At 39.2% G+C, this 23,173-nt stretch overlaps 1 protein-coding gene across 1 annotated transcript in view; it reads left to right on the top strand.

Annotated features, from left to right (window-relative positions):
• The window catches only part of EYA1 (EYA transcriptional coactivator and phosphatase 1), a 150,182-nt gene that overhangs the window by 71,150 nt on the left and 55,859 nt on the right, over positions 1-23,173 (top strand). The window contains exons 5-8 of the mRNA XM_071553085.1: positions 10,287-10,367; positions 12,225-12,294; positions 12,662-12,807; positions 16,829-16,966. Coding sequence (XP_071409186.1) covers positions 10,287-10,367; positions 12,225-12,294; positions 12,662-12,807; positions 16,829-16,966 — 435 coding nt within the window. The remainder of the gene's footprint in view (positions 1-10,286; positions 10,368-12,224; positions 12,295-12,661; positions 12,808-16,828; positions 16,967-23,173) is intronic.

Raw genomic sequence — 23,173 nt, forward strand, 5'->3', positions numbered from 1 at the left:
AAATTAATTTTTCTGGGATTCTTGAAGCAGAATCCTGCTGAGACACAAGTGACTAATTGTAAGGATGCAGTCGTGAGAGCTCACCAAACCTTTCTTAAAATGCTGCAGTGTGGTTTGCTTGCTTGTTGCATGTGGAGTGGAGATGTGAGTTGCTGAACCTTCACATGTTAAATATTATATGTGAAACCAGCTTCTATTCTATCATGCAGTCATTCTCAATAACATGAAAGAAACCTCATGTGAATGAGAAGCAGGGCCTTTAAGTATTTGCATGTTATACATGTCTTGTAAAGATATGTTAAATTTGATTTGACTATGGGTGTGATTTAGGCAGGTTTCCACACCCTGAAGTGCCGGATATGTTCACTAGATGAAGGGGAAGGGGAAAAAAAAAGAAGAAAAAATACCTGTCCCAAAGTAAAATGGCTACATTTCAAACAAATGTTCATTAATTCCTCTAAGGCACATTTTCAGACTTGTCTCTTATTGATGTTGTTCTGCAAGAGGATGTGGTTGGAAGATAACTCACTGTTAGTTGGTATTTTTAGCTTCACACTTAGTTGTAAATTTTCAAAGCACTGAATGGGGATTTAGTTGTGCAATTGAGTTTATCTCTGCATGCAGCTTATATATAATAATTGTGTGTTTAATTTCACTTTGATAGAGCAAAATTATTCTCTGGGCCAGGCAGCATGGCTTTCACTGATGGGGAATTAACACGCAAATTACAGACTTTGACCAGTCAGAAATTTCCCAGGATCAAATGCAGAGGCATAACACTAAAATGTCTGGATAAAGGCACTCAGAAAAAATCATTCCTGGTATGCCAAGTTGGTGTTGATGATATAAATACGCCAGTATTTGAGGCTTCTGCGTTCTCTTTAACTGTTTTTCCACAAAATACCCTCTATTGTAGAAAACAGTGGACACTGGACACTATAAAATTATCGCCCTGTATGATTTGCCTAAGAAATCACTTAAAAATTGTTGAAGTAGGTATCAAAATGTTCATCATTGTGCCTTATCTCTAATCTTCCTTTGTCAATGAATTGCTGTGGTGGGTTGATATTGAAGGAGTTAAAGGAGCGATAACAACAAAAGCTCATAAAATCGCCATTTGTTAAGTTTTCTCAGAGAACTAGTGGCTATTTCAACACCCATGCCCAGTTTGGTAGGTACTCTTTAGAGAAGAAAGGCTGTGAGTAAGGAATAAATTTGAAAGCAGTAGGAAATTTGTTTTCTATAACAGACAACATCCAGTTTCTGTCTACGATGAACTTTACTTTTATCTAAGGATTGTAAATCAAATCTGATGAATAGCATAGAGTGAGAAACAGAAGCCTGTGGCCCATCATGTTTGTGTTTCATGCAACTGGATGGAAAAGAACAGATGAGGACTGGGAGAGTGAGATGTGATTTTCCAAGCAACTACTCTTCACTCATGTTAAGAGTGCTACTGCTCTTTTATTTGAGTGTTCAAGAAGGAAGGAAAGAAGACCTTGTCATGTCAAGTGGGAAGGGAAAATGGATAATAAATTGAAGATCAGATTTTCAAAGATACATAGGAAGGGAAACTTCAAAGGCAGTTGGACACCAAAATTCCTTTGGAAAAAATTTGGTTCTCAGTCTTTAAGTACCTGCTGCAACATAAGAATGAGATATCACACAAAGACAAGTGAAAGCTCTCCACTACAAGACTATCTGATGGGTCGCCATTAGAAAGATTGTTTTAAGTCTGGTGAACATAAATCCATCATCAGCATTTCAAAACACAGCACTGTGCAGTATGTTTGCTGTCAAGATCCAGTATTACAGAATGGAGAAAAAATTGGTTTCAGCTTTTCCTGATATAAGGGGGAGTAAGATGTTGAAATCCACAGAGACGATAGAGCTGGTTGTTGTTATAGGACATGATGTAGATTTCTGTAAGTAAATTATATTTCTAGAAGTTATATTTGTTGTAATTCTAGCAATACTTTACAGCACTTAGAATAGTCTCTCAGTATAGCAATTAAGCCTGCACATTGGCAGTGGATTATTTTTAATCCTAGTTTTTGAGAGTTATTTTTGTGCACTTTGGGATGGAAAGTTGTGGTAGGTGATGTCAATCAGATAAAATAATCCTTCTTTTGTTGGTGCTTGGGTTCTAGTATCTTTTAATTAGTCATTTCTGGAGTATCTGCTAACTGTAATTGCTGAAATTTTTTTACTTGTGTTTGTGATGAAGAGCTTGATGGTATGAAACTTGTAATTGGTGCAAGGGTACCTCCATATTTAGATACCCCAAAATAATAGCATACTAAAGGTAGAGCTAATATTTGTATTTCCATAGGGTATAAGCATCAAGAACTATTGATGCTATCCTTTTTACTCAGCCACAGAAGGCTGCAAGAGGAAGTTGTATGGTCAGAGGCAAAAAAATGTAACAGTCCTAGGCTTGAAAAAGCAACCTGTAGAGGCTAGTAAAAATCTTCATCTTAATTCCACTGCTGGGGGATACAAATCAGATGCAGCCAGTTTACGTGAAGGCAAGGGACTTGGACTATCCTTTCTTCCCAGCTCTTCACCTTTTTTTTTTCTTGCTGGATTACACTGGCTTCCTTCCAGACTCTTTGTCTTATCTGTGCTTTTGTTCTCCTGTTTCCCCAAGAGTCTTTCCGTCTGTTCTGAGCACATGTAGTATAATGCTCCATTATTCCTCTTTCATAGGTATTTGGCCAGTGAAATAACTTGTCCACTTGTCTGCTCGCTCAGTCCAGCAACTCCTGTTGGAAGGTTCTGGGGAGGAGATTGGCTATTAAATATTTATGTACTTACTGTCTTTCCTGTATGTTCGTGCATCTGTTTTTGAGAGCTGTGCTATTTGCTCCCTATGGTTTTCCTGAAAGAAAGGACCTCATTTCAGTGATAAATTAATAGCAATATTAGTTCCCCCAGTATTTGAGGGGAGTAAATTTGAGGCATTTGAGGGAAGTAAAATACTCCAAATGAAAAATTACTTTAAAAACCCCAAAAAACCCAAAAGGAACATCTTGGAAGTGCCATTATATTAATATAATTTATTTTGGCAATCTTCTCATATGTGTGTTCACAGCACATTCTATTCCAGACTGTGGATGAAGCATGGTGGTGTGAGAGCACACTCTGAGTAAGTGTGTCTGAGGGTCCCAGAGCCCACATGCACAGTGGCTGTGCACAGGCTGTGGGATGTCAAGGACCTGTGAAGACGTTCAGTGCTTTACTGAAGACTGTAACACAATATACAGTTCTAGATGTGGTGCCTTTACTGTGGGACCAGCCTGTTATACCCTCAGTCAGCATGCTTGCAATTGTGTGTTCGCATGCACAAGTCATATGAACATTGTATGCTATATGCCTGGCCAGTAACACTGATGAGATGGAAATCCAGCCCCAGCCCAGTGTGCACCAGCAGAAACTCCAGGGAACAGACGTGGAACATCTCAGTTAAAGATCACACTTTAGGAGGGTGGTATTTGAAGTGCCTTAGCAACTTCGCAGCCTTGTGACTTGATTTAGCCTTTGCATCTTGTGATATTCTGAGGGGTTTTGCTTGGCACAGGTAGATAAAAAGGATGAAACTTTGTTACACTTTGGAGTTGGCCATGTCATCTGACCCCTGGTCACTGAGTGGAGTACCTGTGCCATCTGGTTGAGGAGTAAAGCTAGGGAATTTGCTGCTGCTGGGTGGAGGGGAATGGAAGCTAGGACTATCCCTTTTTGTCCAGGTGAGTTTGGCTTTAACTGGCCAAAAATAGAGTGTAGTATTTCTCATTTATGAAAAGTTTCACCTGGTTTGTCATTCTGCTTGTGTCTTCAGAACAGACTTCATGTAACTTAGTCTTGTGTCTTGTATGCCTAAATGGCCGAGCAGACTTGACTTCCCCATGCTACTCTCTTGTTCATTGGAAAATCTCCCTGTTCCTAGAAGGTAGCTGAAGACAACCTTCTTTGCCATTAATGGCTGGTCCATTAATGATATTTTGTGGTTATTCTGTCTGGCTGTGGTTAAAGAATACGAAATTGTACAGGAACACTGCAAACTGTTAAACATGTGCATGGTCAAATTCCCAATCAAGAGGGAAAAAAAAAGGAAATAGCCCATGACACCTCTAAAAGGATTGTTTCTGGATATGTGCTGCCTTCATTTTGGCAGGAGAGATACAAACATTTGATATAATTGGACATGTGACTGTGAAGGTATAAGAACATTAGTTGGACTCAGATAGTCTCATCTCCTAAATGCAATTAATGAGAATATTTTAACCCATGACTGTACTTGTCAGATGAATATCCAGGCTGAATCTTGATTAGCAGCTGCAAACACTGTCAAACTTTTTCTCTACCCAGATGGTTTTGAATTTTTTTTTTGATTTGGCACTGTAGCAGTGACACCATTTCTTTGTAAATTTAAGGTTTTTGCGCTAGATGAGTGGGAACAATGACATTAAAGCTCTTTCAGCTGTAATGCCTAACAGAAGAGGAAGATGAGGGCCATGGGGCTGTATGCAGTGATAGCTAGGTGTTAGCCCTAGCCCAAATACTGCAGAAGTTTTGAAGCCTCTCACATCAGAGGAGACGAGAGCAGGAAACAGTCTGGGCTTGAACTAGAATGTGCTGCTTTGAGCGGGGACTTTCTTTGAAAACTAAACATAAATTTAGGCTGGAAATTACCTTCTGGTAGTTTCCAGACAATGACATTCAGGAAGAATTCTCTGCTTTGAGAAGCAGCAACAAGTAAGTTTATCAGGCTACATGAGGACCTGATGATTTGATAATCTTTGATAAAAAGCAAGAATATTTTCCTGGATAGGAATTAGTATAATTGAGTGACCTGTAACTTTCAGTAACTTGTTTATAGTTCCAAGATTCTTCTCTACAAACAGAGAAGTGTTTGGATAAAATGATAGAAAATATCATCAGCTTAGAGATTCGAGGAAGAATTTTTGTCTCGTTAGTGACTACTGTGTTTAAGCTCCAGGTGAGCTTTGGGTTTCTAGTGGGTACAGAAAGAGGATGGTATCAAGCAAAACAGTGTGTCAATATCAATGAGTACGTAAAGTACTTAATCAAGGTTATACCTGATGTTTAGCTGCTAACATTATTAAAAGATGTCACCTTGAGACAAACCAAAATAGTGCTAGAGATTGTGTTTTTATGTATGTCCATAGAAACCCCTAACAACTTTGCTTACTTTGCTGAGATTCTTTGTACCCCATGAACACTAAGAGCAGTCAGCCAGGAATAATTTCATTTTGCCCACTTATTCATATAACACAAAGGATATAACATAATAGTATTAATTCAATCTTAAAACTGAAAAATGAAAAGTGATTGAATACGTCAACCATGTTTTGCAGTATTTCTCTACTAATTTAATGTATATGGCATAGCTGTTAACAAAGACTAGTTCAGTACAGCAAGCCTTATATGTATTTTAGATAAAGGTAATTTTAGAAATATATTTAAAACCCTTACTTTTTGCATGCTTGGAGTTGCTATCCTTATGAGGTATTCCTACAAGTTCTGTGTTAGGAGTGTCCAAATATTAGGTCTCTAAATCCATATTTAAAAGAGCCAGCATCTCATTCCTCATAGCACTCTAGACTGATACATACACCAGAAACTGAATGACAAGCAGTGAACGCAGAAAGTTGTTACTTGGTGCCAACAAATTACATGAACTAGTGGGTTCTGGTCTGAAGTTCTCTTTCTCAGTAGAGTTCAGAAACTGCTGTGTAAAACATTTTGCAACCATCTTTTACAATATGTCTGACAAAATAAGGCATGTTGTAGTTGCAGTCTCTGAGTGTCTTAAGAAACATCTTGACAATCAATATAACATTAGATGAGAAGTGTTGTGCTTTTTGTTCCTCCAAGCTAGCATTTGTGTTATTGTCCCCTACTCCTGTTTTTTTCTGTTATTCTATTGTGGTTTTTTTTCTTACGCAGTTTTTCCTTAAGTCTTGTTTTCAGAATCCCACAAATTACTAGAAAAGAAAAATAAGGAGAAAAAATATTGCTCTGTTGACATAATTTCTTAAGCAACTTGGTATATAAACCAAATCTGTAGCAGTAGTTCTACACAGACATTGAATTTTTGCAGCAGATTAAGAATATGTTTGATTTCTTCTTGAACTTCTGATTGATAATCTGTTTTATTACACGAGTGAATTTGCTGGCAGTAAAACCTAGTAATACATTGCTAAATCATAGTCTGTCTCTAGAATTCAATTCTGATTATTCTGCACCTCTGTAAAGGTCAGTTTTGATTAAGGAGCAACAGAAATCAGAACTCTTCTGTACTTTCTGTGGTGTCTGAGCATGGTGTTGGCAGTTACTGGCAAGCTTGCAATATGTGCTCTGTAGATGTGGCAATGCTCCCACTCATTTCTCTGTGTGAAAGCTTAAGATATGTTACAGAAATGATAATTGTCATGGAAAATGTGAAGAGCCAAAATCCAGAGCATGTTTAAGCAGCGTAGAGCAGGGCTGGATCTGTGCCTGTCCAAAGCCTGGCTTCCTTGGACAGCTCCACATGTCTCTCATGATAGACATGGATTACTGATGTACTACTGGGGTGGACTGTGAGACTTGCAACCTTAAGCAGTCCCTTTGCAGCTCTCTTTCCCCATGATTCTGGGGTGAAATATGCTCTGTTGCTGGTCAGCTTCTACCTTGAACAAGTTAGAGACCTTCCTTTGCAATAAGGATACACATGGTAAATATTTCCAACAGGAGTTTGTGGCTGTTCTTATTTTTTTTGTATAGCAAGTTTTCATCCTCTTGAAATCTGCTTAGGCTAATAGAAGGAAATATGTAGTTATTTTCAAGTATTTTGATTAAAATGCTTGAGGAATGGAGAGTTTCTCAGTCCCTATTCATCTTTATTAAATTCACAACTATCTGCAGTGCATCCTTTCTTATATGCTGTTTTTCTTATATTCTGGATATACAGCAGCTGAGAGAGGAGACACAGGAAATATTTTTATGAAAAATTTGTAAGCATCTCAGTCAGCAACCAGAATTCATTTCCATGAAGAAGGCACTGCCTTGGGTTTCATATGTTTTCCTGTATCTTCAAAATTAGTATGTCTAGTAAACAACATTTGCGTGTAAATTATGTTCCACGGAAGTATTGTTCATGAGTCACAGAGACAGCAATTCCATTTTGATGAGACTTTTCCAAAAATGTTACCTTGAACAAGGATCCAGATAAGTGCAAAGACTCATGAAGAAGGCTTTTAAAATAATGGCAAGAGAAACGTTTACATGCACTTAGAAAGAATCATAGAATCATAGAGTGGTTTGTGTTGGAAGGAAACTTGAAGATCATCTAGTTCCAGCTCCATTGCCAGGGGCAGGGCCAGCTTTCGCTTGACCAGGTTGCCTAGAGCCCCATCCAACTTGGCCTTGAACACTTCCTGGGATGGAGCAGCCACAGCTTCTCTGGGCAACATGTTCCAGTGCCTCATCACCATCACAGTAAAGAATTTCATACTAATATCTAATCTAAATCTACTCACTGCCAGTTTGAGCCATTGCTCATGTAAAAAGTCCAGCTTTCTCCAGCTTTCTTGTAGACTCTCTTCAGGTACTGGAAGGCCTCATTTAGGTCACCCTTAAACCTTCTCTTTTCCATGCTGAACAATGCCAATTCTCTCAGCTTTTCCTTGTAGGAGAGGTGCTCTATCCCTCTATTCATCTTGGTTGCCCTCCTCTGGTCTCATTCCAACAGGTCAATGTCCTTCCTGTGCTGAGGGCCCCAGAACAGGATGCGATACTCTAGGTAGTGTCTGAGAGAGCAGATTAGAGGGGCAGAATCCCCTCCCTTACCCTGCTGGCCACACTGCTTTGATGCAGTCCAGGATACAACTGGCTTTCTGGGCTGCAAGGGCACATTGCCAGCTCATGTCCAACCTATCATCCACCAGCACTCCAAAGTCCTTCTTGAAAGGGCTGCTTTTATGTAACAGCTGATGCTGTACTTCTTTATGTTGCATGAGACAGTTCAGTGTAGTCCTTGGACTGTTAATTTGCAGTTATCCAAAAGTGAGGAATATGGACTATTATTTCTCTGGTAGAGAAGATGAACAGTTTGGAGAAAGCATACACTGAAAACTTCCACCCTCTACCCCAAGTTAGGTTGATCTGTCTTATCTTCTTCTCTTTTCTTCCACCACAACTGTCAGCTGTAGAGGAAAGCACTTTTCATTGTTGCTTCCAGAAGTATAATTGCATTATGGACCTTAAGTTCAGAAGACTTGCAGATTTTGGGGAAAATGGAGTTGTCTATGAGGGAAATATTAGTCTAACTGTAAAATGTAGTTGTGATAACCTTCTAAAAAAACCCAGAAAATAATGTAAATTCATATCTAGATTGACAAACTGTAGAACATCCTGTAAAAGTCTTATAGTTTCTGAAAAAATTACTTGTGATAGACACTTTGCAATAAGTATTTTGTTGTATCTTATGTTAGACTTCAAGTATTTAGGTATTAAATGGATGGTAGATAATTTATATGCTGTGTTTTTAGGAAATACCTTTGGAAGTACCTAATACCTTTGTATTAGCATTATAGTTCTGATCATGAGTGCACTTTTGAAGTGAAACTTTTGGCCACCCTTTCTTATCACATTATTTCACCTTATGGAGTCTCTTGGACCTCATTTCTTTCAAAAAACATGCAGAAGTGAAGCTAAAATTCTCCAGCTGAATAACCCTCCTCAAAAATGCCTAAATTATGGAACTGCTGCACCAACCATTTCACCTCATGAAACTGTTCTTATCTTACTGGGATGCACTGCTCGTTAATGCAGATGTAGCAAAGTATTGTGTGGAGCTAAGTATTGACTTACTGAGGGAGCAGACAAAACTCCAGCATGAGAGTCAAAAGAAAATAGTGGGCAGTTGGTAAAATCTTGAGAGATTGCTTGCAAATCTTGTGGATGAGGTTTGGTGAAGGAAATAGACAGGCAGAAACTAAACTTTGGATTGGTAATGAAAGGAAAGGTCTTTTGTCAAAAGAGGGAAGTGCCTCTGCTTCTCTCTTTCCAAACCTGGTACCAAAAGGTTTCTGCTGGTGATGGTTTCAATTATATATGTGTATGGATAAACATACGTGCACAATGAGGATTTACACGTCAAATGGGGTGCAGTTTACCTTGACTTTCTCAGATTTACTTTCCACAGTGTTACAGAGCTGCCTCTCTGAAAGGTCAGGTTATGCACCAGCACTGGTGCGTGGGAAGTGGTGTCTGTGTGTGTCAACAAGAGCAAAAGGGGGATGCTGATGGTAGGATCAGCCCCACTGTTTTCTGAAGCATCATCCTCAGTTGTTTTTGATGTGCTATAACTGCAAAATCTAGATGTGTAAAAATGGATTTGAGAGTTGCCATGCTGATATACTAACTCCCTGGGAGTAGGAATTGTGCCTATTTTACATCCGTGGCAGGTCAGTCCTGTCCTTGCTCTATGGATCAGGATACTGTCATTACAGAGTTTGCTCTGGAGTAACAGAAAGGAAAACTGTTTATTTACTTGAGGCTTTATTAAAAGTCATTAATTAATTATAAATCAGCATGAGCCAGGAGATAGTCTCTCTTGGTCTCATTCTTTTCTACTCTCTAACAGCCATGTTGGGTTGTGGATTCAGAGGGAGTAAAATGTAAAAGTATTCTTTGAAGTATCTGATGAGGACTCTATCCCCTTTGTTTATTCAGGGTTGTTTGAGTATAAAGTTGGTTTTCATTTTGAGAGGAGAAATCCACAATGAGGGAAGTGTTTCACTTTATCAAAAATTCTTATTTTTTCTCTGAAAATTTATTTGAATGGAAACAAAATTTGAATAGCCCTCAGTGAAAACCATTTAAAAATTATTTTCTTTTTTGTCTTATTCAACTTGCTGCCTTTCAAGCCTGTAAATGCTGTGTGACCTGATCTAATTGTTGGGTCTACAGGATTAAGAGGAATCAGGACAGGTGCAGAGAGTTGCATGAGGACTATTGGTTTGTTACAGTGGCTCTTATTCCTTGGGGACAGAAATAACCCTCTTGATCATCATATATGTATGTGTAAATCATAGCTGCCAGTACTTTGCATTGTTTGTATACACAAATACATAAAATGCAAAATATTGATAGTCATGATTTAAAACATTTTTGGCAGATTTTTGCTTTATTGAATTTGTGTCTGTAGTGAGTGTATGTGCATGAGCATGCAAGAATATTAGGTGCATATAGAATATCTTTTGTTTATATTTCTATAGTTAAAACAGAACCAATGAACAGCAGTGAGATTGCTACTACTACTACCACAGACGGGTCTTTAGACAATTTCTCAGGATCAGGTAAGGTATAAACAGAGGTCTTAATCTCAGCACTTTTTTCATTTAATATTCTCTTATCCCATGTGGTCTAAACCTGTGTATTTTCCAGCTCTTGCCTATTTCTGTTCATCTTAGTGTAAGTCAACAGGAGTTTTCCCCAAGTAAGGAGCATTACAGTATCAGGCTTATTAATGTCCATTGGTGTCTTCAGTGGGGGTCTCATGAGGGAGTATTCTGGCCCAGAGCAATTACTCTCTTTTCTGTGAGTAAACATACATGCCTCTGTGATTAGTATTGTAATTGAGGGGTAGGAATTCCTCATTTATTGTAATTTGTTGTTACCAAGGTACCATGCTTTTGTCAGGCTTCTTTTCTTCTTGGAAGCCAAACACATCTCAGTTGCTGACATACAGGAGACAAACATTGTGAGAAAAACCTGAGGTGTTTGCACAGTTTTGCATACCAGTGGACTAACTGTGGTATTTCTAGCACATAATTTGTATGATAAAAATAAATTTTAAAAGGATCTAATACTGTATTGTGAGATTATGTTTCCATAGTAGCAAAATTTGACATCTTGCAATCAGTCAGGCTCCATGTAGCCAGCCCTTTCCTAGTCTTGTCACAGCATCCATTTTCTGCACAGGCTGTTGAGTATGAAAGCATGAAACCCGAAAGCCCTCCAAAGATTTCTAGAGTATTTCATTTCTCTGAAAGAAGAAAAGACAGGGTGTTTAATAGTAGTTATATATGTCTGCAGTGATCAGACTAAAGGCTGGACTGTAACATTTAACATATCTGCAGCCTCACTGGCTGCAGAAAATAAAAATTATCAGGCACGGAAGGCACAGAAAGAGGTTTCCTGCTCCCTAGGTGCTTCACAACCACTCCTGCAGTATAAAGGTGATGGATTTTCCCTGTAGCTGGCCAGGAAAGGGGTAGCTGGCGAATAGTAATTATGCATACCTTTTGTATTTCCAAATACTTAGCAATAGGGCCCTGTTGTTTTTCTGGCCGTCTGATTTTACAATAGTCTCATAACCTGCTGCTGACCCCTTCCTGGCAAAGACTTTCAAACACACCTTATGACTTAAAGAACTGACACCCAAAGAGTAACAGTATTTGAGGACCCCCAGAAATAACGCCCTGAGCAGAGTGTGCCAGCACACCCAGCATGCTTCTGGCAGCACCCAAAAATACTGCCAGAAGTGAGGATGGGTTGGTGTAACGCTCTGTGTCAGCAGTGAGGGACTGCTGGGGGAGCAGCCTCATCTCAGCTTAAGTGTTTCACTAACAACATCTGCACCTTGTACATCTTTATGCAACACTGGCTGATTTGAAGGTCTGAATGCACTTTGGAAAACGGATAAGATGGAGGAAAATAGAAGTGTAATATGGTAATACATAGTCTGTATCAGGAATTATTTTTTTTAAGAAGAGGCACGTGCTCTAAAGCTGGCCATATGTTTTCAATCGAGGCACGCATAAAGCTCCTTCATAAAATGTAGGTCTTAAAAATTCTAAAAGTTAATAAAATGTTGCACTTGAGATATCAACAACCCTTTGAAAATATGAAGGGAAATGTTTCCTCTAGGAAATAGGTTGTTTACATTGAAAATGTTGTCTGTGTGCAGCCAAAGAATAAACTATTGCTCAGGAGTTGTACAAAGGGGCAATTTAGTATTTGAGATTTGCGATCGAGATTTTAAGCATTCTTGTGTAGTTCCTGATAAAATACTTTTTTCTATATAAGGTATCAATGATATTTGAATTTAATTAAAATCTTGTTAATACTCTGAAATTCTATTAGGAAAAATAATATTTATCTTTGGCGTGTGTATTTACACTTCTGTGTGCTTTCTTTTCTCCTCCGTGCAGCAATTGGAAGCAGTGGTTTCAGCCCAAGACAAACACACCAGTTCTCCCCACCACAGATTTACCCTTCCAAGTATGATATCTTTTTAAAATAATAATAGTAGTAGTAATAATAATAACTGAAATAGCCAGATTTTAACCTCATTTAAAATAATAATTGGGTCCATCTGTTAAGCCATAATTTAAACCACAGCAGCTTCTAGGGAATTTTTTTTAATGCAAAGAATGTATTTGAAAAATATTTGTAAAGTTCTTATTTTACTTATGATTTTATTATTGATTTCTTGTTGTTTTGTTTTTGTCTTACAGTTTCTGTTGTCTAGCATGGTCTATCATTATGTGTTAATGAAGTAGCAGGATTATATTAAGACTAAAAATAAGTACATGCATGTCTGTCTAATGCAGTGTCTGTCCTATTTTCTGTCATTCGTAATTAATAGCAGACCCTACCCACATATTCTTCCTACCCCCTCCTCACAAACGATGGCTGCATATGGGCAGACACAGTTTACAACGGGAATGCAACAAGCTACAGCTTATGCCACTTACCCCCAGCCTGGCCAACCCTATGGAATCCCTTCGTATGGTAAGAATCATGTCCGTGTTATTTTATTCCTGAGGTAAATATTTTTTTAGATCAAGATTATGTGATCCTTGTGTTAGTACTTAGTGAAATGGCTGTGCTCTAGAGTGTTTCTTGTGGAAGACTGGTAATTTCCCCCCACTGGAATGAGTGATGCCTAATTTATGTCTTAAAGAGCTAAGAAGGTACTCAAGAGGATGAATCCATTTGGGGATCAGGGAGAGAGGTTTGTTAGCTTTTTATTGGTGATATCAAAAAACAAGCACTGAAGTGGGAAAAGAGATCTAGGGACTTCCATTAGACAAGCATGGCCTCTGGTGACTTGCTGAGGAGTTCCGCTCTCCAGCAATGTGGTGGGTTACGTTGGTACGTAAAGGTCTGAATTTCAGCTGATACAGATCACTGAAACACAGATGAATCTGCAAAACTGGGCTGATTTTCAGCAGGCAAAAAAACTGCTTCAAAAGGACCCCTGCCAATAAAATCTCACTATCTTGTGTTTTAAAACTCCCTGGAGGTGAAAATTGAAGTAAATTGCCACTAAATCTCTTTTCTGCCTGATGAAGGAGATAGCACTAAGTAGCAAATATTTCCAAAAAAATTAATTTAAAAACAAGCTGCTGTGAGTGAGACCATTTTTTTGCCAGACTGTCTGCTGGCAGACCACATAGCAGTGCAGCAGCGAGGATGCATTATTAGAAAATAGGTCTCATACTCCTCTGGGAGAATATATTAAAAATATACAATCCACATGCTTCGAGCAGTATATTATGTAAAGATACATTCAGATAATGTAAGTTTTATACAAAAAGGACAGAACTCATCATAAAAGCCATACCCTTTAAAATTTTAACTGCAAAAATGGTGAATCTTTCTTCCTGAAATCTACAAGTTGAAATCCACTGGATCTCAAGTATCTCCTATAGCAGATTATTGTGAACAGTCAGTAAAAGAAATTTATTATTTCTCTTTGTTTGAAAATATGGTTCTAAACATAAATTGGATGTTTCAGTTCAAATCCATATGTTTTAAGCTTACACAATGGAAATGGAAAGTCTTACACATACACACACTCACAAAAGCTCCTGTTGCTGATGAGAGCTTGTCTGCTAATTCCATCTGGATCAGGTGGGGTGATAACAGATGACCCCTTTCCCCACCATACTTTTCTTGACCTGTTTCTCCTGCAGACACCTCGTGTTCATACTTGGCTGACTGCAGGGCTTGGGCAGCCCAAACAGCGACTTCTTGTTTTTTGCTTGGTTCCTCTGGATGAAATCCTGACCTCAATGAAGTCAACTCTAAAATTCCCACTTACTTCAGCCAGGCCTTGATTTCACTACTTGAGTTTAGCTGTCTTGCTGTCTTCGGAGCTGTAATTGAAAGTTGCTTTACTTGGCAACTGTTTGCAGGGGTTAACATGCCTGCCTGCTCTTTTGTTTTGTTTTGTTTTTTTTGCCTAGTCCAGCCTCCATGCCTAGGGCTTCAGATAATTTTGCTTAACCTTTTACATTGCAGAGCTGCTTTTGACCACTGAAACCCTCAGTTCCTGAGCAAAGTGGATTTTTATGTGTTTTATTCTTTTCAGAGAGTACCTTGTGGCTGGGTCTAAGGTGCTCCTTGCTGATGTACTTTATAGGAGCAATATTTAAAAGGAAATAACTATTAAAAATTTTCGGACCTAACATCATATATATTTTTTGCATATTTAAGGCACATCATATAATCTCTGCTCCCAGAATAAGTAATGTGTGGAGCATTAGTCTGCTGATTTGCAACAGACAAGAACAGAGACCTTGTTTAGAGCCAAAATTCTCCTCCTTGGTCTGCAGCTTAGGCCCCATGTGTCCTCTGTCTTGCCTTTTTTTCATCCAGACAGAAATCTTCCAGCAGATAAGGGTGAAGACTTCTGACATATGTGAAAGGAAAAACTTAGTTGAGCAGGGGGCCTCTTTCTTTTTGTTTCTTTACCCTGGGTCTACTGAAAGAAAAAGTATTCATGAATTCCCATTATCAGTCTTTCTCAAGTTTTCTCTCTAGGGCAAAGTTTGGGAAGGTGCTGTCTCAAATGCACCTCTATCCTCTTCATTTTTCCACTTTCCTAACTCCACAGCAGTGCAGCCATCCAGGCAGGAAGGGGGTGGAGGAGAATGTCCTTGACAGCTGCTGCCCAGGGGCTTCTGGCTCTGCTTCATCTGCAAAGTGCCTGAGGAGGCTGGAGAATTTCCTGAAGTTTTTTCTTCCTGCCTTCTCCAGCACCAGCATCTAGCAAAGGCTTTGCTTACCAACTTCTTTACTTCCCAAATCCTGGAAGTCTCCTTGTGTTTTCTTATTCTCCCTTCCCACTTCCTTACATACATTAGACTTGGGAGAAGAAGGGACCATTGAGGTTTGATGAGTGAAGGCCTTCAGGATAAGAGCAGGTGGGAAGACTAAGTCCCAGGAGATGAAAGGGTCTTCATAGCATGGGAGTTTTCAAAAGGGCATGTCAGTGCCAAGTTATCTTCACTCAGGTGGCATCCTCCTGCTGCTTTGATCATCTCCTCCCAATTGATCTGAGATGTTAAAAAAAATTCAGACTACAAATTTAATTCTTGATTTAGTTAAACTTTCTCTAAGGAATATTTAGTCAGCATTTCAGAAGTCCTTAAACAGACAAGAAATAAGGATCATTGATACCAAATCATCCATAGCAGGAGTTTCCCCTTGAAAATGAGGCATCAGATTTGTCATTTGGACTGTTTAATTGTAGCATGAAACAGAAGAAGCAAGTAAGCATCAGGGAAAAACAAGCAAACAGGGTTAGTTTGGCAGTTAGTGTGTCTAGCAGAAGGAATTAAGGGTAATTAATGACAGCAGCTGAAAAATAATGATTTAGATGGCAGACAATATATTGCCATTTGTATACAGGGAGGTATTGAAGTTTTGCAAACGTAATAACTTCTCAGTGCTTTCCTACCTTCAAATGTTGTTGAATATTGTTTAAAAAAATCCAACCAGGAAATGGACTTAGATTAACAAATTTTCAAAAGAAAGTTATTAATTCACACTTAGGTAATTCAGTTCAAATATTGGTGGTTTCTGAACAATGAGGTATCACTGAATGCCAGTGAAACCTAAGAATATTGTATCACTTTTCCATTGCTTTGGCTGTAGTTATTTTTAAATGGTAGTTCATGTTGGGACAACCTTATAATTGAAACTAAGAGACAGAGACTGAATTGTGTGCATTTCCTCAGTATTTTACTTGCTGATATTTACTTGCTTTTTGCCTTACAAATTGGGGAAAGAATCACTGAAATTGGGCAGCAAGTCATTATTGATCAGACTTTGGATTTTTTTATAATTATATTCAGAAATGAGAGAGTAATGTGATGTGTAGTGGATTTCCCTGTCAGTGCAGATTAATGACTCTCTGCTATGTTTTTCCCATTTTGGATGATTGCATCAGAAACAGTGTTTATTTTTTAAAAGACCGAATGCCTCCTGTAGTGTTTAATTAGCTCTGAAGAATCATCTTTGCACTTAATAATGCTAGTTCTCTTTATCCACTTCTAATTCCTTAGAAAGCCATTGCACTCGGAGCTGTGTAATTTTCCTGTAGGAATATTATACAATGCAAATCTCAGTTATGTTGTTAATGGGTAGATGGCTGGAGAGCTTGGCTATGCTATGCTTCATTAGAATCGTATAAAGTTGCTAATCTACCTCTGTGTAATATCATGAATATATGGAAAAGTTTGCCTCTGGCAGGAAAGGAAAAAAGGAATAATGCAACTTCCTGTTCATGTATAAATTTCTTTTGCAGTTATTGGAAACACAGTTTTGAATTTAACCTCTCCCTGGTGAACTTCAGTTTTCTGTGTGCTTTTAGACTGCCCTGTTCCTTTGTGCATGCTCTCAATATTGGTTCTCTCATGCGGGCAATGGTAGTTATATGTTAAAATTGCTGTTAATTAAGTGATTTATTTTCCATCCCTGTTTGAATATGAACAAATAGATTTGCTGTCACTAACTGATTTAGGTGCATTGTGGGCAGGCATCAAGACAGAAGGTGGATTGACACAGTCACAGTCACCTGGACAGACAGGATTTCTAAGCTACGGTGCCAGCTTTAGTACACCTCAACCTGGACAGGCTCCCTATAGCTACCAGATGCAAGGTTTGTATAAACGGATATCACCATTAATTAGATACAGTTAACGCTGTGGTGGACTTCTTTTCCTCCTTATTTCTTTATATTCCTAGAATAAAAATGAATGTTTGCTTGAGCATTTACCTCTGATGATATTGCAGTTGGAGCTGAAATGATGATTGCCTTTGTTGAGAGCAGTGACAGGCCAGGTCTTAACATTTTGGAAGATCCTTTCCTGCATTAAATAGTGAAGTGTTCTAGTGTTATTACAGTAAAAATATATCTCCAAATAGCAATAATTTAGCAAGTAGTGAACGAGACAAAGAGAGTCCTGTAAAACATGTCAGGATTATGGATTTAGGAAGTGCCAAATATAATTTGACACCTGAGTGTGTTCGAGGAGGGAGAAGAAGATAAAAATACATACTGCAGCTGTGGAGGTGGCTAAGCAATGATTGAAGTCTTTTTCTTTGAAGTCTATTTAAAAGCTGTAAGTCTTTGTATCTGTGGGCTATTATTACCAATTTTATTTTGTAGCCTTTTTTGTCTGTTTAGTTTACTTAATGTCTTTCCATCTTACTCTCTCAATTCCTGTTCTCCCTTCTGTATCAAGAAGTCACTGGGTGTGCCTGGTTCTGGATTTTGCATTACTTTAAGAGATATTTTAAAAAAATATTTGTTTACCAGAAATAGCTAATTTTGAATGTCTACTGCAGGTCTTTTCAGCCCTGAATTTGACAGTAGAAATCGAGTGTCTTGCAGATTTTATAATTGTTGGAATAAGTGATCACTCACAGAATTGGACTATATTTTTTTGAAGTTTAGCACCTTTGTTATTATTAAGCTCAATTTAAACAGTGTACCATCAAGTAAATGCTTCATGAAATGTCTTGAGGCAGAAGTGCTTTCAGAGACCAAGTGAATAAGGTTTTGCTCTTGTTGTGTGACTTTAAGGGTATATTGATCCAATCCTTTGCTCAAACACAGGAGAGAGTTTTTTTGTTACCCTTTTTTTTTCCCCAGTCCCCTTTTGAACTGTGTGTTGAGTAGCTCCGTAGGGCAGAAGTGACCATCTGACATCTGAAGGATTGCTGACTTGTCGGGTGCTCTGACAATTAAGAGGGATAAGATCAGAGTAGCATGCAAATTTTCATCTACTCGCTGAATAGTGATGATCTACTCATTGGAGTGAATATCACCATAGGCAGGTTATTGGTTTTGCTTTCTGCAGGTGATAGCTACACAGAAAAACTCAAACAACAAACACACATATGCACATACCCCCAGATCCCCCCCCCCCCAAAAAAAAAATCCTGCCTCTCTGTAGGAGAAAGCTCAAAATACTTACCAGCAGCATCTACAAGGAATTTCTGCATCAGCACTTCAGCTTTTAAGGAACTGATTGCTAGGAAATACTGTTATTGAAAAGTTATGTCTGTGTTGCCTATAATTTCTATTGCAGTAGTGCCTTAATGCCACAGTCATATACTGGGATCTTGTTGTGCTAACCTATACAGCCAAATAAAAATATAGCCCCTGTAGAAGCAGAAGGCTAAAATAAAACACACAGGCTAGAAGATCGTAATTTAACAATAAAGCTGACACTGTGTAGGTATAATACACAGTTGGCACCCCGTGTAGGTTGTCTTACAGTTCTGAAGGTGTTTTTTGTAAGATACAGAGGAGAAGGATGTCAATAGAAAGGGATTTTAGGTGGGACAGTGAAGTAGTTTCGCAGATGCCTGTGGGAAACTCATTTGATAGAGGGAGGAAAGGGGAAACAGCATGGGATAACGTGAGGAGTGCTTGTTGGAAAATTTTAAAAGTGAATGCTGGCATTAGTAGAACAAAGCTAGGACTTGGTCAATGGACTACGTAGAGGTCTGCCATAACGGGTAATGCTTTGCTTTCTGCGATATGCAAAATGTGCATAAGGTCAGAATTGTCAAGATCCAGAAAGAGTGGCTGTTGTGAAGAGGTGGAGCAGTAAGATCTTGGAAAGCATTTCAGCTTTACGCATTAAAAGGCCAGGATCTAAAAATATTCTGCATAAAGAAATGTGTTAAAGATGACTCAGTTGTGAATCTCTAACAAGAAAAGGGTCAGAGGCATTGATTTCATGATGCTGTTGTCTGCAGGGCTGAGGGAGGAGGGGTTCTGAGCCTGGGTCCAGCTGTGCCGTGCTTGAGGTGTGAGCTGCCCACCCGTGGAAGTCAACAGATCACTGTCAGTCTGGCTTGGGCAGAAGAACCACAGGTCAGAGCTGAAGGGTCCCTGTGGTGTGTATGTCCTTTCTGTTGTACTCATAAACAGCAGGATGTGTGTGTGAGGGAAGGACTGGTCTCCTAGAGAAAACTTAGAGACCATAAGCATGGAAATATGGAGGGTATTTCAAATGAAAATACTGATGGAGATTTTAGTTGCTAAGTAGGAAAGATTCATGTTGCTGAACAGGTCTTTTCTTGAAGTTAAATGATGCTTGACGGTATATGTCTATACTATACAAGAGAATATATGTATTTTTTATGTTTTCATCAGGCTAACCTTTGTATTTGAAATAAGTTACTGAATTCTTCCTTTTGATTGAATAGCTGTTAAAAGTAAACAGGAACATTTGTTTCCCTTTCCTCATTTAATTTTGAACGGAGACCCTATTCATGGTTTCAACTGTTATTTAAGGACAACATTGATTCTCATGACAGAAGACAGGGTTAGTGCTGCTGCTGTTCAGTTGTTTGTGCAGAAACCTCCAGAGAGGAAAATGAGTTTATTCTCCCTTTCCCCTCTAGCACAATATGGGCAGTCCGCAGCCTCAGCCTTGTCATAGCCTGCAATAGCTGTTCTTCATCTCCTGCGTGCAGCTGCTGAGCTGCAAATGGAGATAATGGATCCCACAACCTACTTCACAACCATGCGTTACATGACAGCGCTTGGGGCCCTGCATTCTTGTCTGCAGTAAAGGGGATTTCCTAGCGGCCTTGCAGTTGTCGTGCTCGTGTTCCCTGACTGGGGTTACCTCGTGCTCGAAAGCTTTGGAGTTAATTCTGGTTCCTCTCCCTGGGGTGAATGTCTCTCTGCAATGTAGAGACTCTGCCTCGTGGTGTGTGTGCAGCCAATTAAACCCTGTGCTTTTTCTGACCCTGCTAAAATTACAGTGTGATTAGTCACTGAACAATAGTGCAGGGAGAGACTGCCAACTTTCAAAAATTATAAGGAGAATCGCTGTCTGTGACTCCTTGATGAGGTTACTCTGGTAACTGGATTTTTGTTCGTTACAAATACATCATCCCTGCAACAGGGTGTACCTGGGGGAGAGGTACAGTTCTGCTATCCCATCACCCCACTCCACCCTTCCGTTACTAAGCGAGGGTACTTCTTAAGCTGTTTTTCATGTAAGTTGCTTCATAGATGTTGAAAGACCACTTACATGACTAATGGCTGTGGGAATGGGCTGTTGTTCCTATATTGGCAGAGTTATAAGGATTTCTCAGTGAGCATAAATGGAGTGGAGAAGGGCTGGGGGAAGCAGCAAGACCTCCTTTTGCAACTGTCTTACTTGAGTATCCTTTGACTGGGATAAAAGATGACTTTTACCCTGCACCCAAGTATCCTACCATTGGAAGGGTGCTGCTAGACCTGTGCTTGAGTGCCAGCATTGTTTTAGTTACCAAGACTGTGATGATTGAGAATAACTATCCAATTAATTTGGGAATTCAACCATAAAAACCTAAACATTAAGGTATTTGGTTATTATTATACAGTACAAAAATATTATGCTGGATGGCTAACTAGTTACTAGGACAACAACAGGGAGTTTGCCAAGGATTTTTAAACACTGTAAGCAAAAGGAGGAAACCTTGAGTTTAAATAGCCCATCTGGCCATCTTAGGTTTTCCCAGGAGAGCTGCACTAAACTTCTGCCACATACGTTGTACCCTGGTGATAGACATAGCCCATGGCAAGGAGACTTAGCTAGGAAAGCAAATGGACTCCTGTGGCCAATACACAGGGGAGGACCACATCCTGTGCCTTGCTGCGGCAGCACAGGGGCAAGTCCCGCGCCTGGAGCCTGCACCCTAGTCCCAGCACGGTCTATCCGCCTTCCGATGCTGACTGGGATTCCCAGCTTTAATGTGGGTCAGAGCTCTTTAGAAAATAGACCTTTGACCTGCAATTTACAGCTTTTATCACATTTTAAAGCTATGTAGCCGGCCAACTTAGGGCAGTAAATCTCATGCATTTTGTAGTGATTCTTATTTTTGTGTTTGCTAAGCTAAGGAAGGACAGCAGCTCTATGCCATGTTATTTAGAAAATATTTAGAAAATAAATGGCAACATTGGAGTATTTTAAAAAGAACCTTAGGCCTGTAGTTCTGGGTGGCCCATGGAGCTGTTTCTGAGAAACCTGCTTCATGTTTGTTACGGTCTAAGAAACCCCTACCCCTCCTCCATAGGAGCCAATGCTGAACATGAGATGAAAGGGAGAGATTTGTGTGTTAGTATGTGTGTGTCTTTGTCTGAGAGAGAGAGATGCTGGCTGGCATGTAATTACTTTTCTTATTTGCTCTTGCAAATTATTTTCCAAATTTTCTACAGAAGATAATGTATTCCTTAAAAAGACTATTTGGGGTTTTTTTTCTTGTTTCTATAAGTGACATTTTATGTCTTATTTAGAGTAATTCAAACTATGCACCTCTAAAACCTGTGTTTGAATGTATTACTGCATCACTCAAGTATAACTACAGAAATAAAGAGACAGAGTGACTTACATTCTCCCAGCCACATCACTATTTGAAATAAAATATCGTGTCAAAGATTTGCAATTTAAAATATTTTTCAACCATATTTTGGCTCTGGGGTTTGTTATAATAAAAAAAAAATAACATCTGTTTTCCAATTCTAAATTAAATTTAAAACATGTTTTTCTCATTAGTACTGTTTATCTGTACTATCTGCTAAACTTGGATGTCAACTCTTCTGCTGAAGTAATCTGATTTTAGTTCACAGGATTAGTAGCATCTATCAACAACTACAGAGCTTTTGTGCTAATAGAAGACACAAGCAAAATGTTTACAATCATTATCGCACATTAAATTTAAGCTTCATCTTTTACTCCCACTGCTGTTGGACTTCACATCTCCTTTGTTTGAGACTTAACTTGTGTGTGCTTTTAGTAACTTTTGCAATCAAAGCATTTAAATATTTTTCCTTCTGACTTTTCATAGCTATGATACCTATCGATTTTGAGGTTTTTTGTTTAAAGAAGTAAATAGATCATAGTTGTCCTTGGGAGTTTGCACTAAACATGCAGCCCTGCCTGCATTCTGTACTCTTCAGAGTTGCAAGAAATGCCACTTTTCCCAATGAGTAATCTCTGCGTAAGATTTGGTTGTTAATTGAGTTGTGTCAGGTACCTCAGAGGATTGGTGCATCTGTGTGCCTGGCTCCCTGTTGATTTTCATCCCTCCTTGTCTCCTTTGCCCACTTGCAAGCTTTTGTTCCCAAGGTCTCTGTATATCTTTGTGCTAAGGCAAGTTTTGGTGGCAAGGGAGGCTGTAAACAACCTGTGTGCTTTTATAACCTGTGCTGGCTGTTGCTCTCCTGCTGGACAAGTTCAGAAGGTTCCCTGATTGCAGACTTTGTGGTGGCTTATGTAGCTTCACCCTGTGCATCCATATGCCTCACCTGGTGGCTGTGTCACTCCCAGGTTATATCCAGCGAGAGCAAAACAGCTGAATGGGGATTGCTGCCCTTTTAGTGGAACAGCTTCTCAGATTGGGTATTAAACAAGAGCCCCATCTGTCTGTTTTCGGTGGCTCGTGAAAGCAGGAGGAGGGAGATGAAGGCAGTAATTCAGTATCTGGGCTAAATTCTATCTTGGGTCTCCCTTCTCAGAGAGGTACTTTTTTTCTCCTGTGTCATGCTTAATAGACTCTATCAAAAAAGAAAAGATTTGCAGCCCAAGGCTGTGTATGATCGATTAGTGAATCTTAATGGCTTTGCAGTCAGACTGAGCTGTTTGGAGCAGGGAGTTATGGCTTTTGCTGTTCCTGTGAGGGGCTGAGGCACAGGGAGGGGAGAGGACACAGTTCTCAAAGGTGGGAGGAGAAATAAAGCCACTGGGCTTTGGTGAGGGGAGATGGAATCTCTCAGAACAAGGCTTGCCATTATTGTTCAACAAAAAAAGTAAAGAAACCCCCATTACTTCTACAATGCTGGATGTTATTTGGAGGG

Source organism: Pithys albifrons, chromosome 4 (genome assembly GCF_047495875.1).
Source record: "Pithys albifrons albifrons isolate INPA30051 chromosome 4, PitAlb_v1, whole genome shotgun sequence".
NCBI lineage: Eukaryota > Metazoa > Chordata > Aves > Passeriformes > Thamnophilidae > Pithys > Pithys albifrons.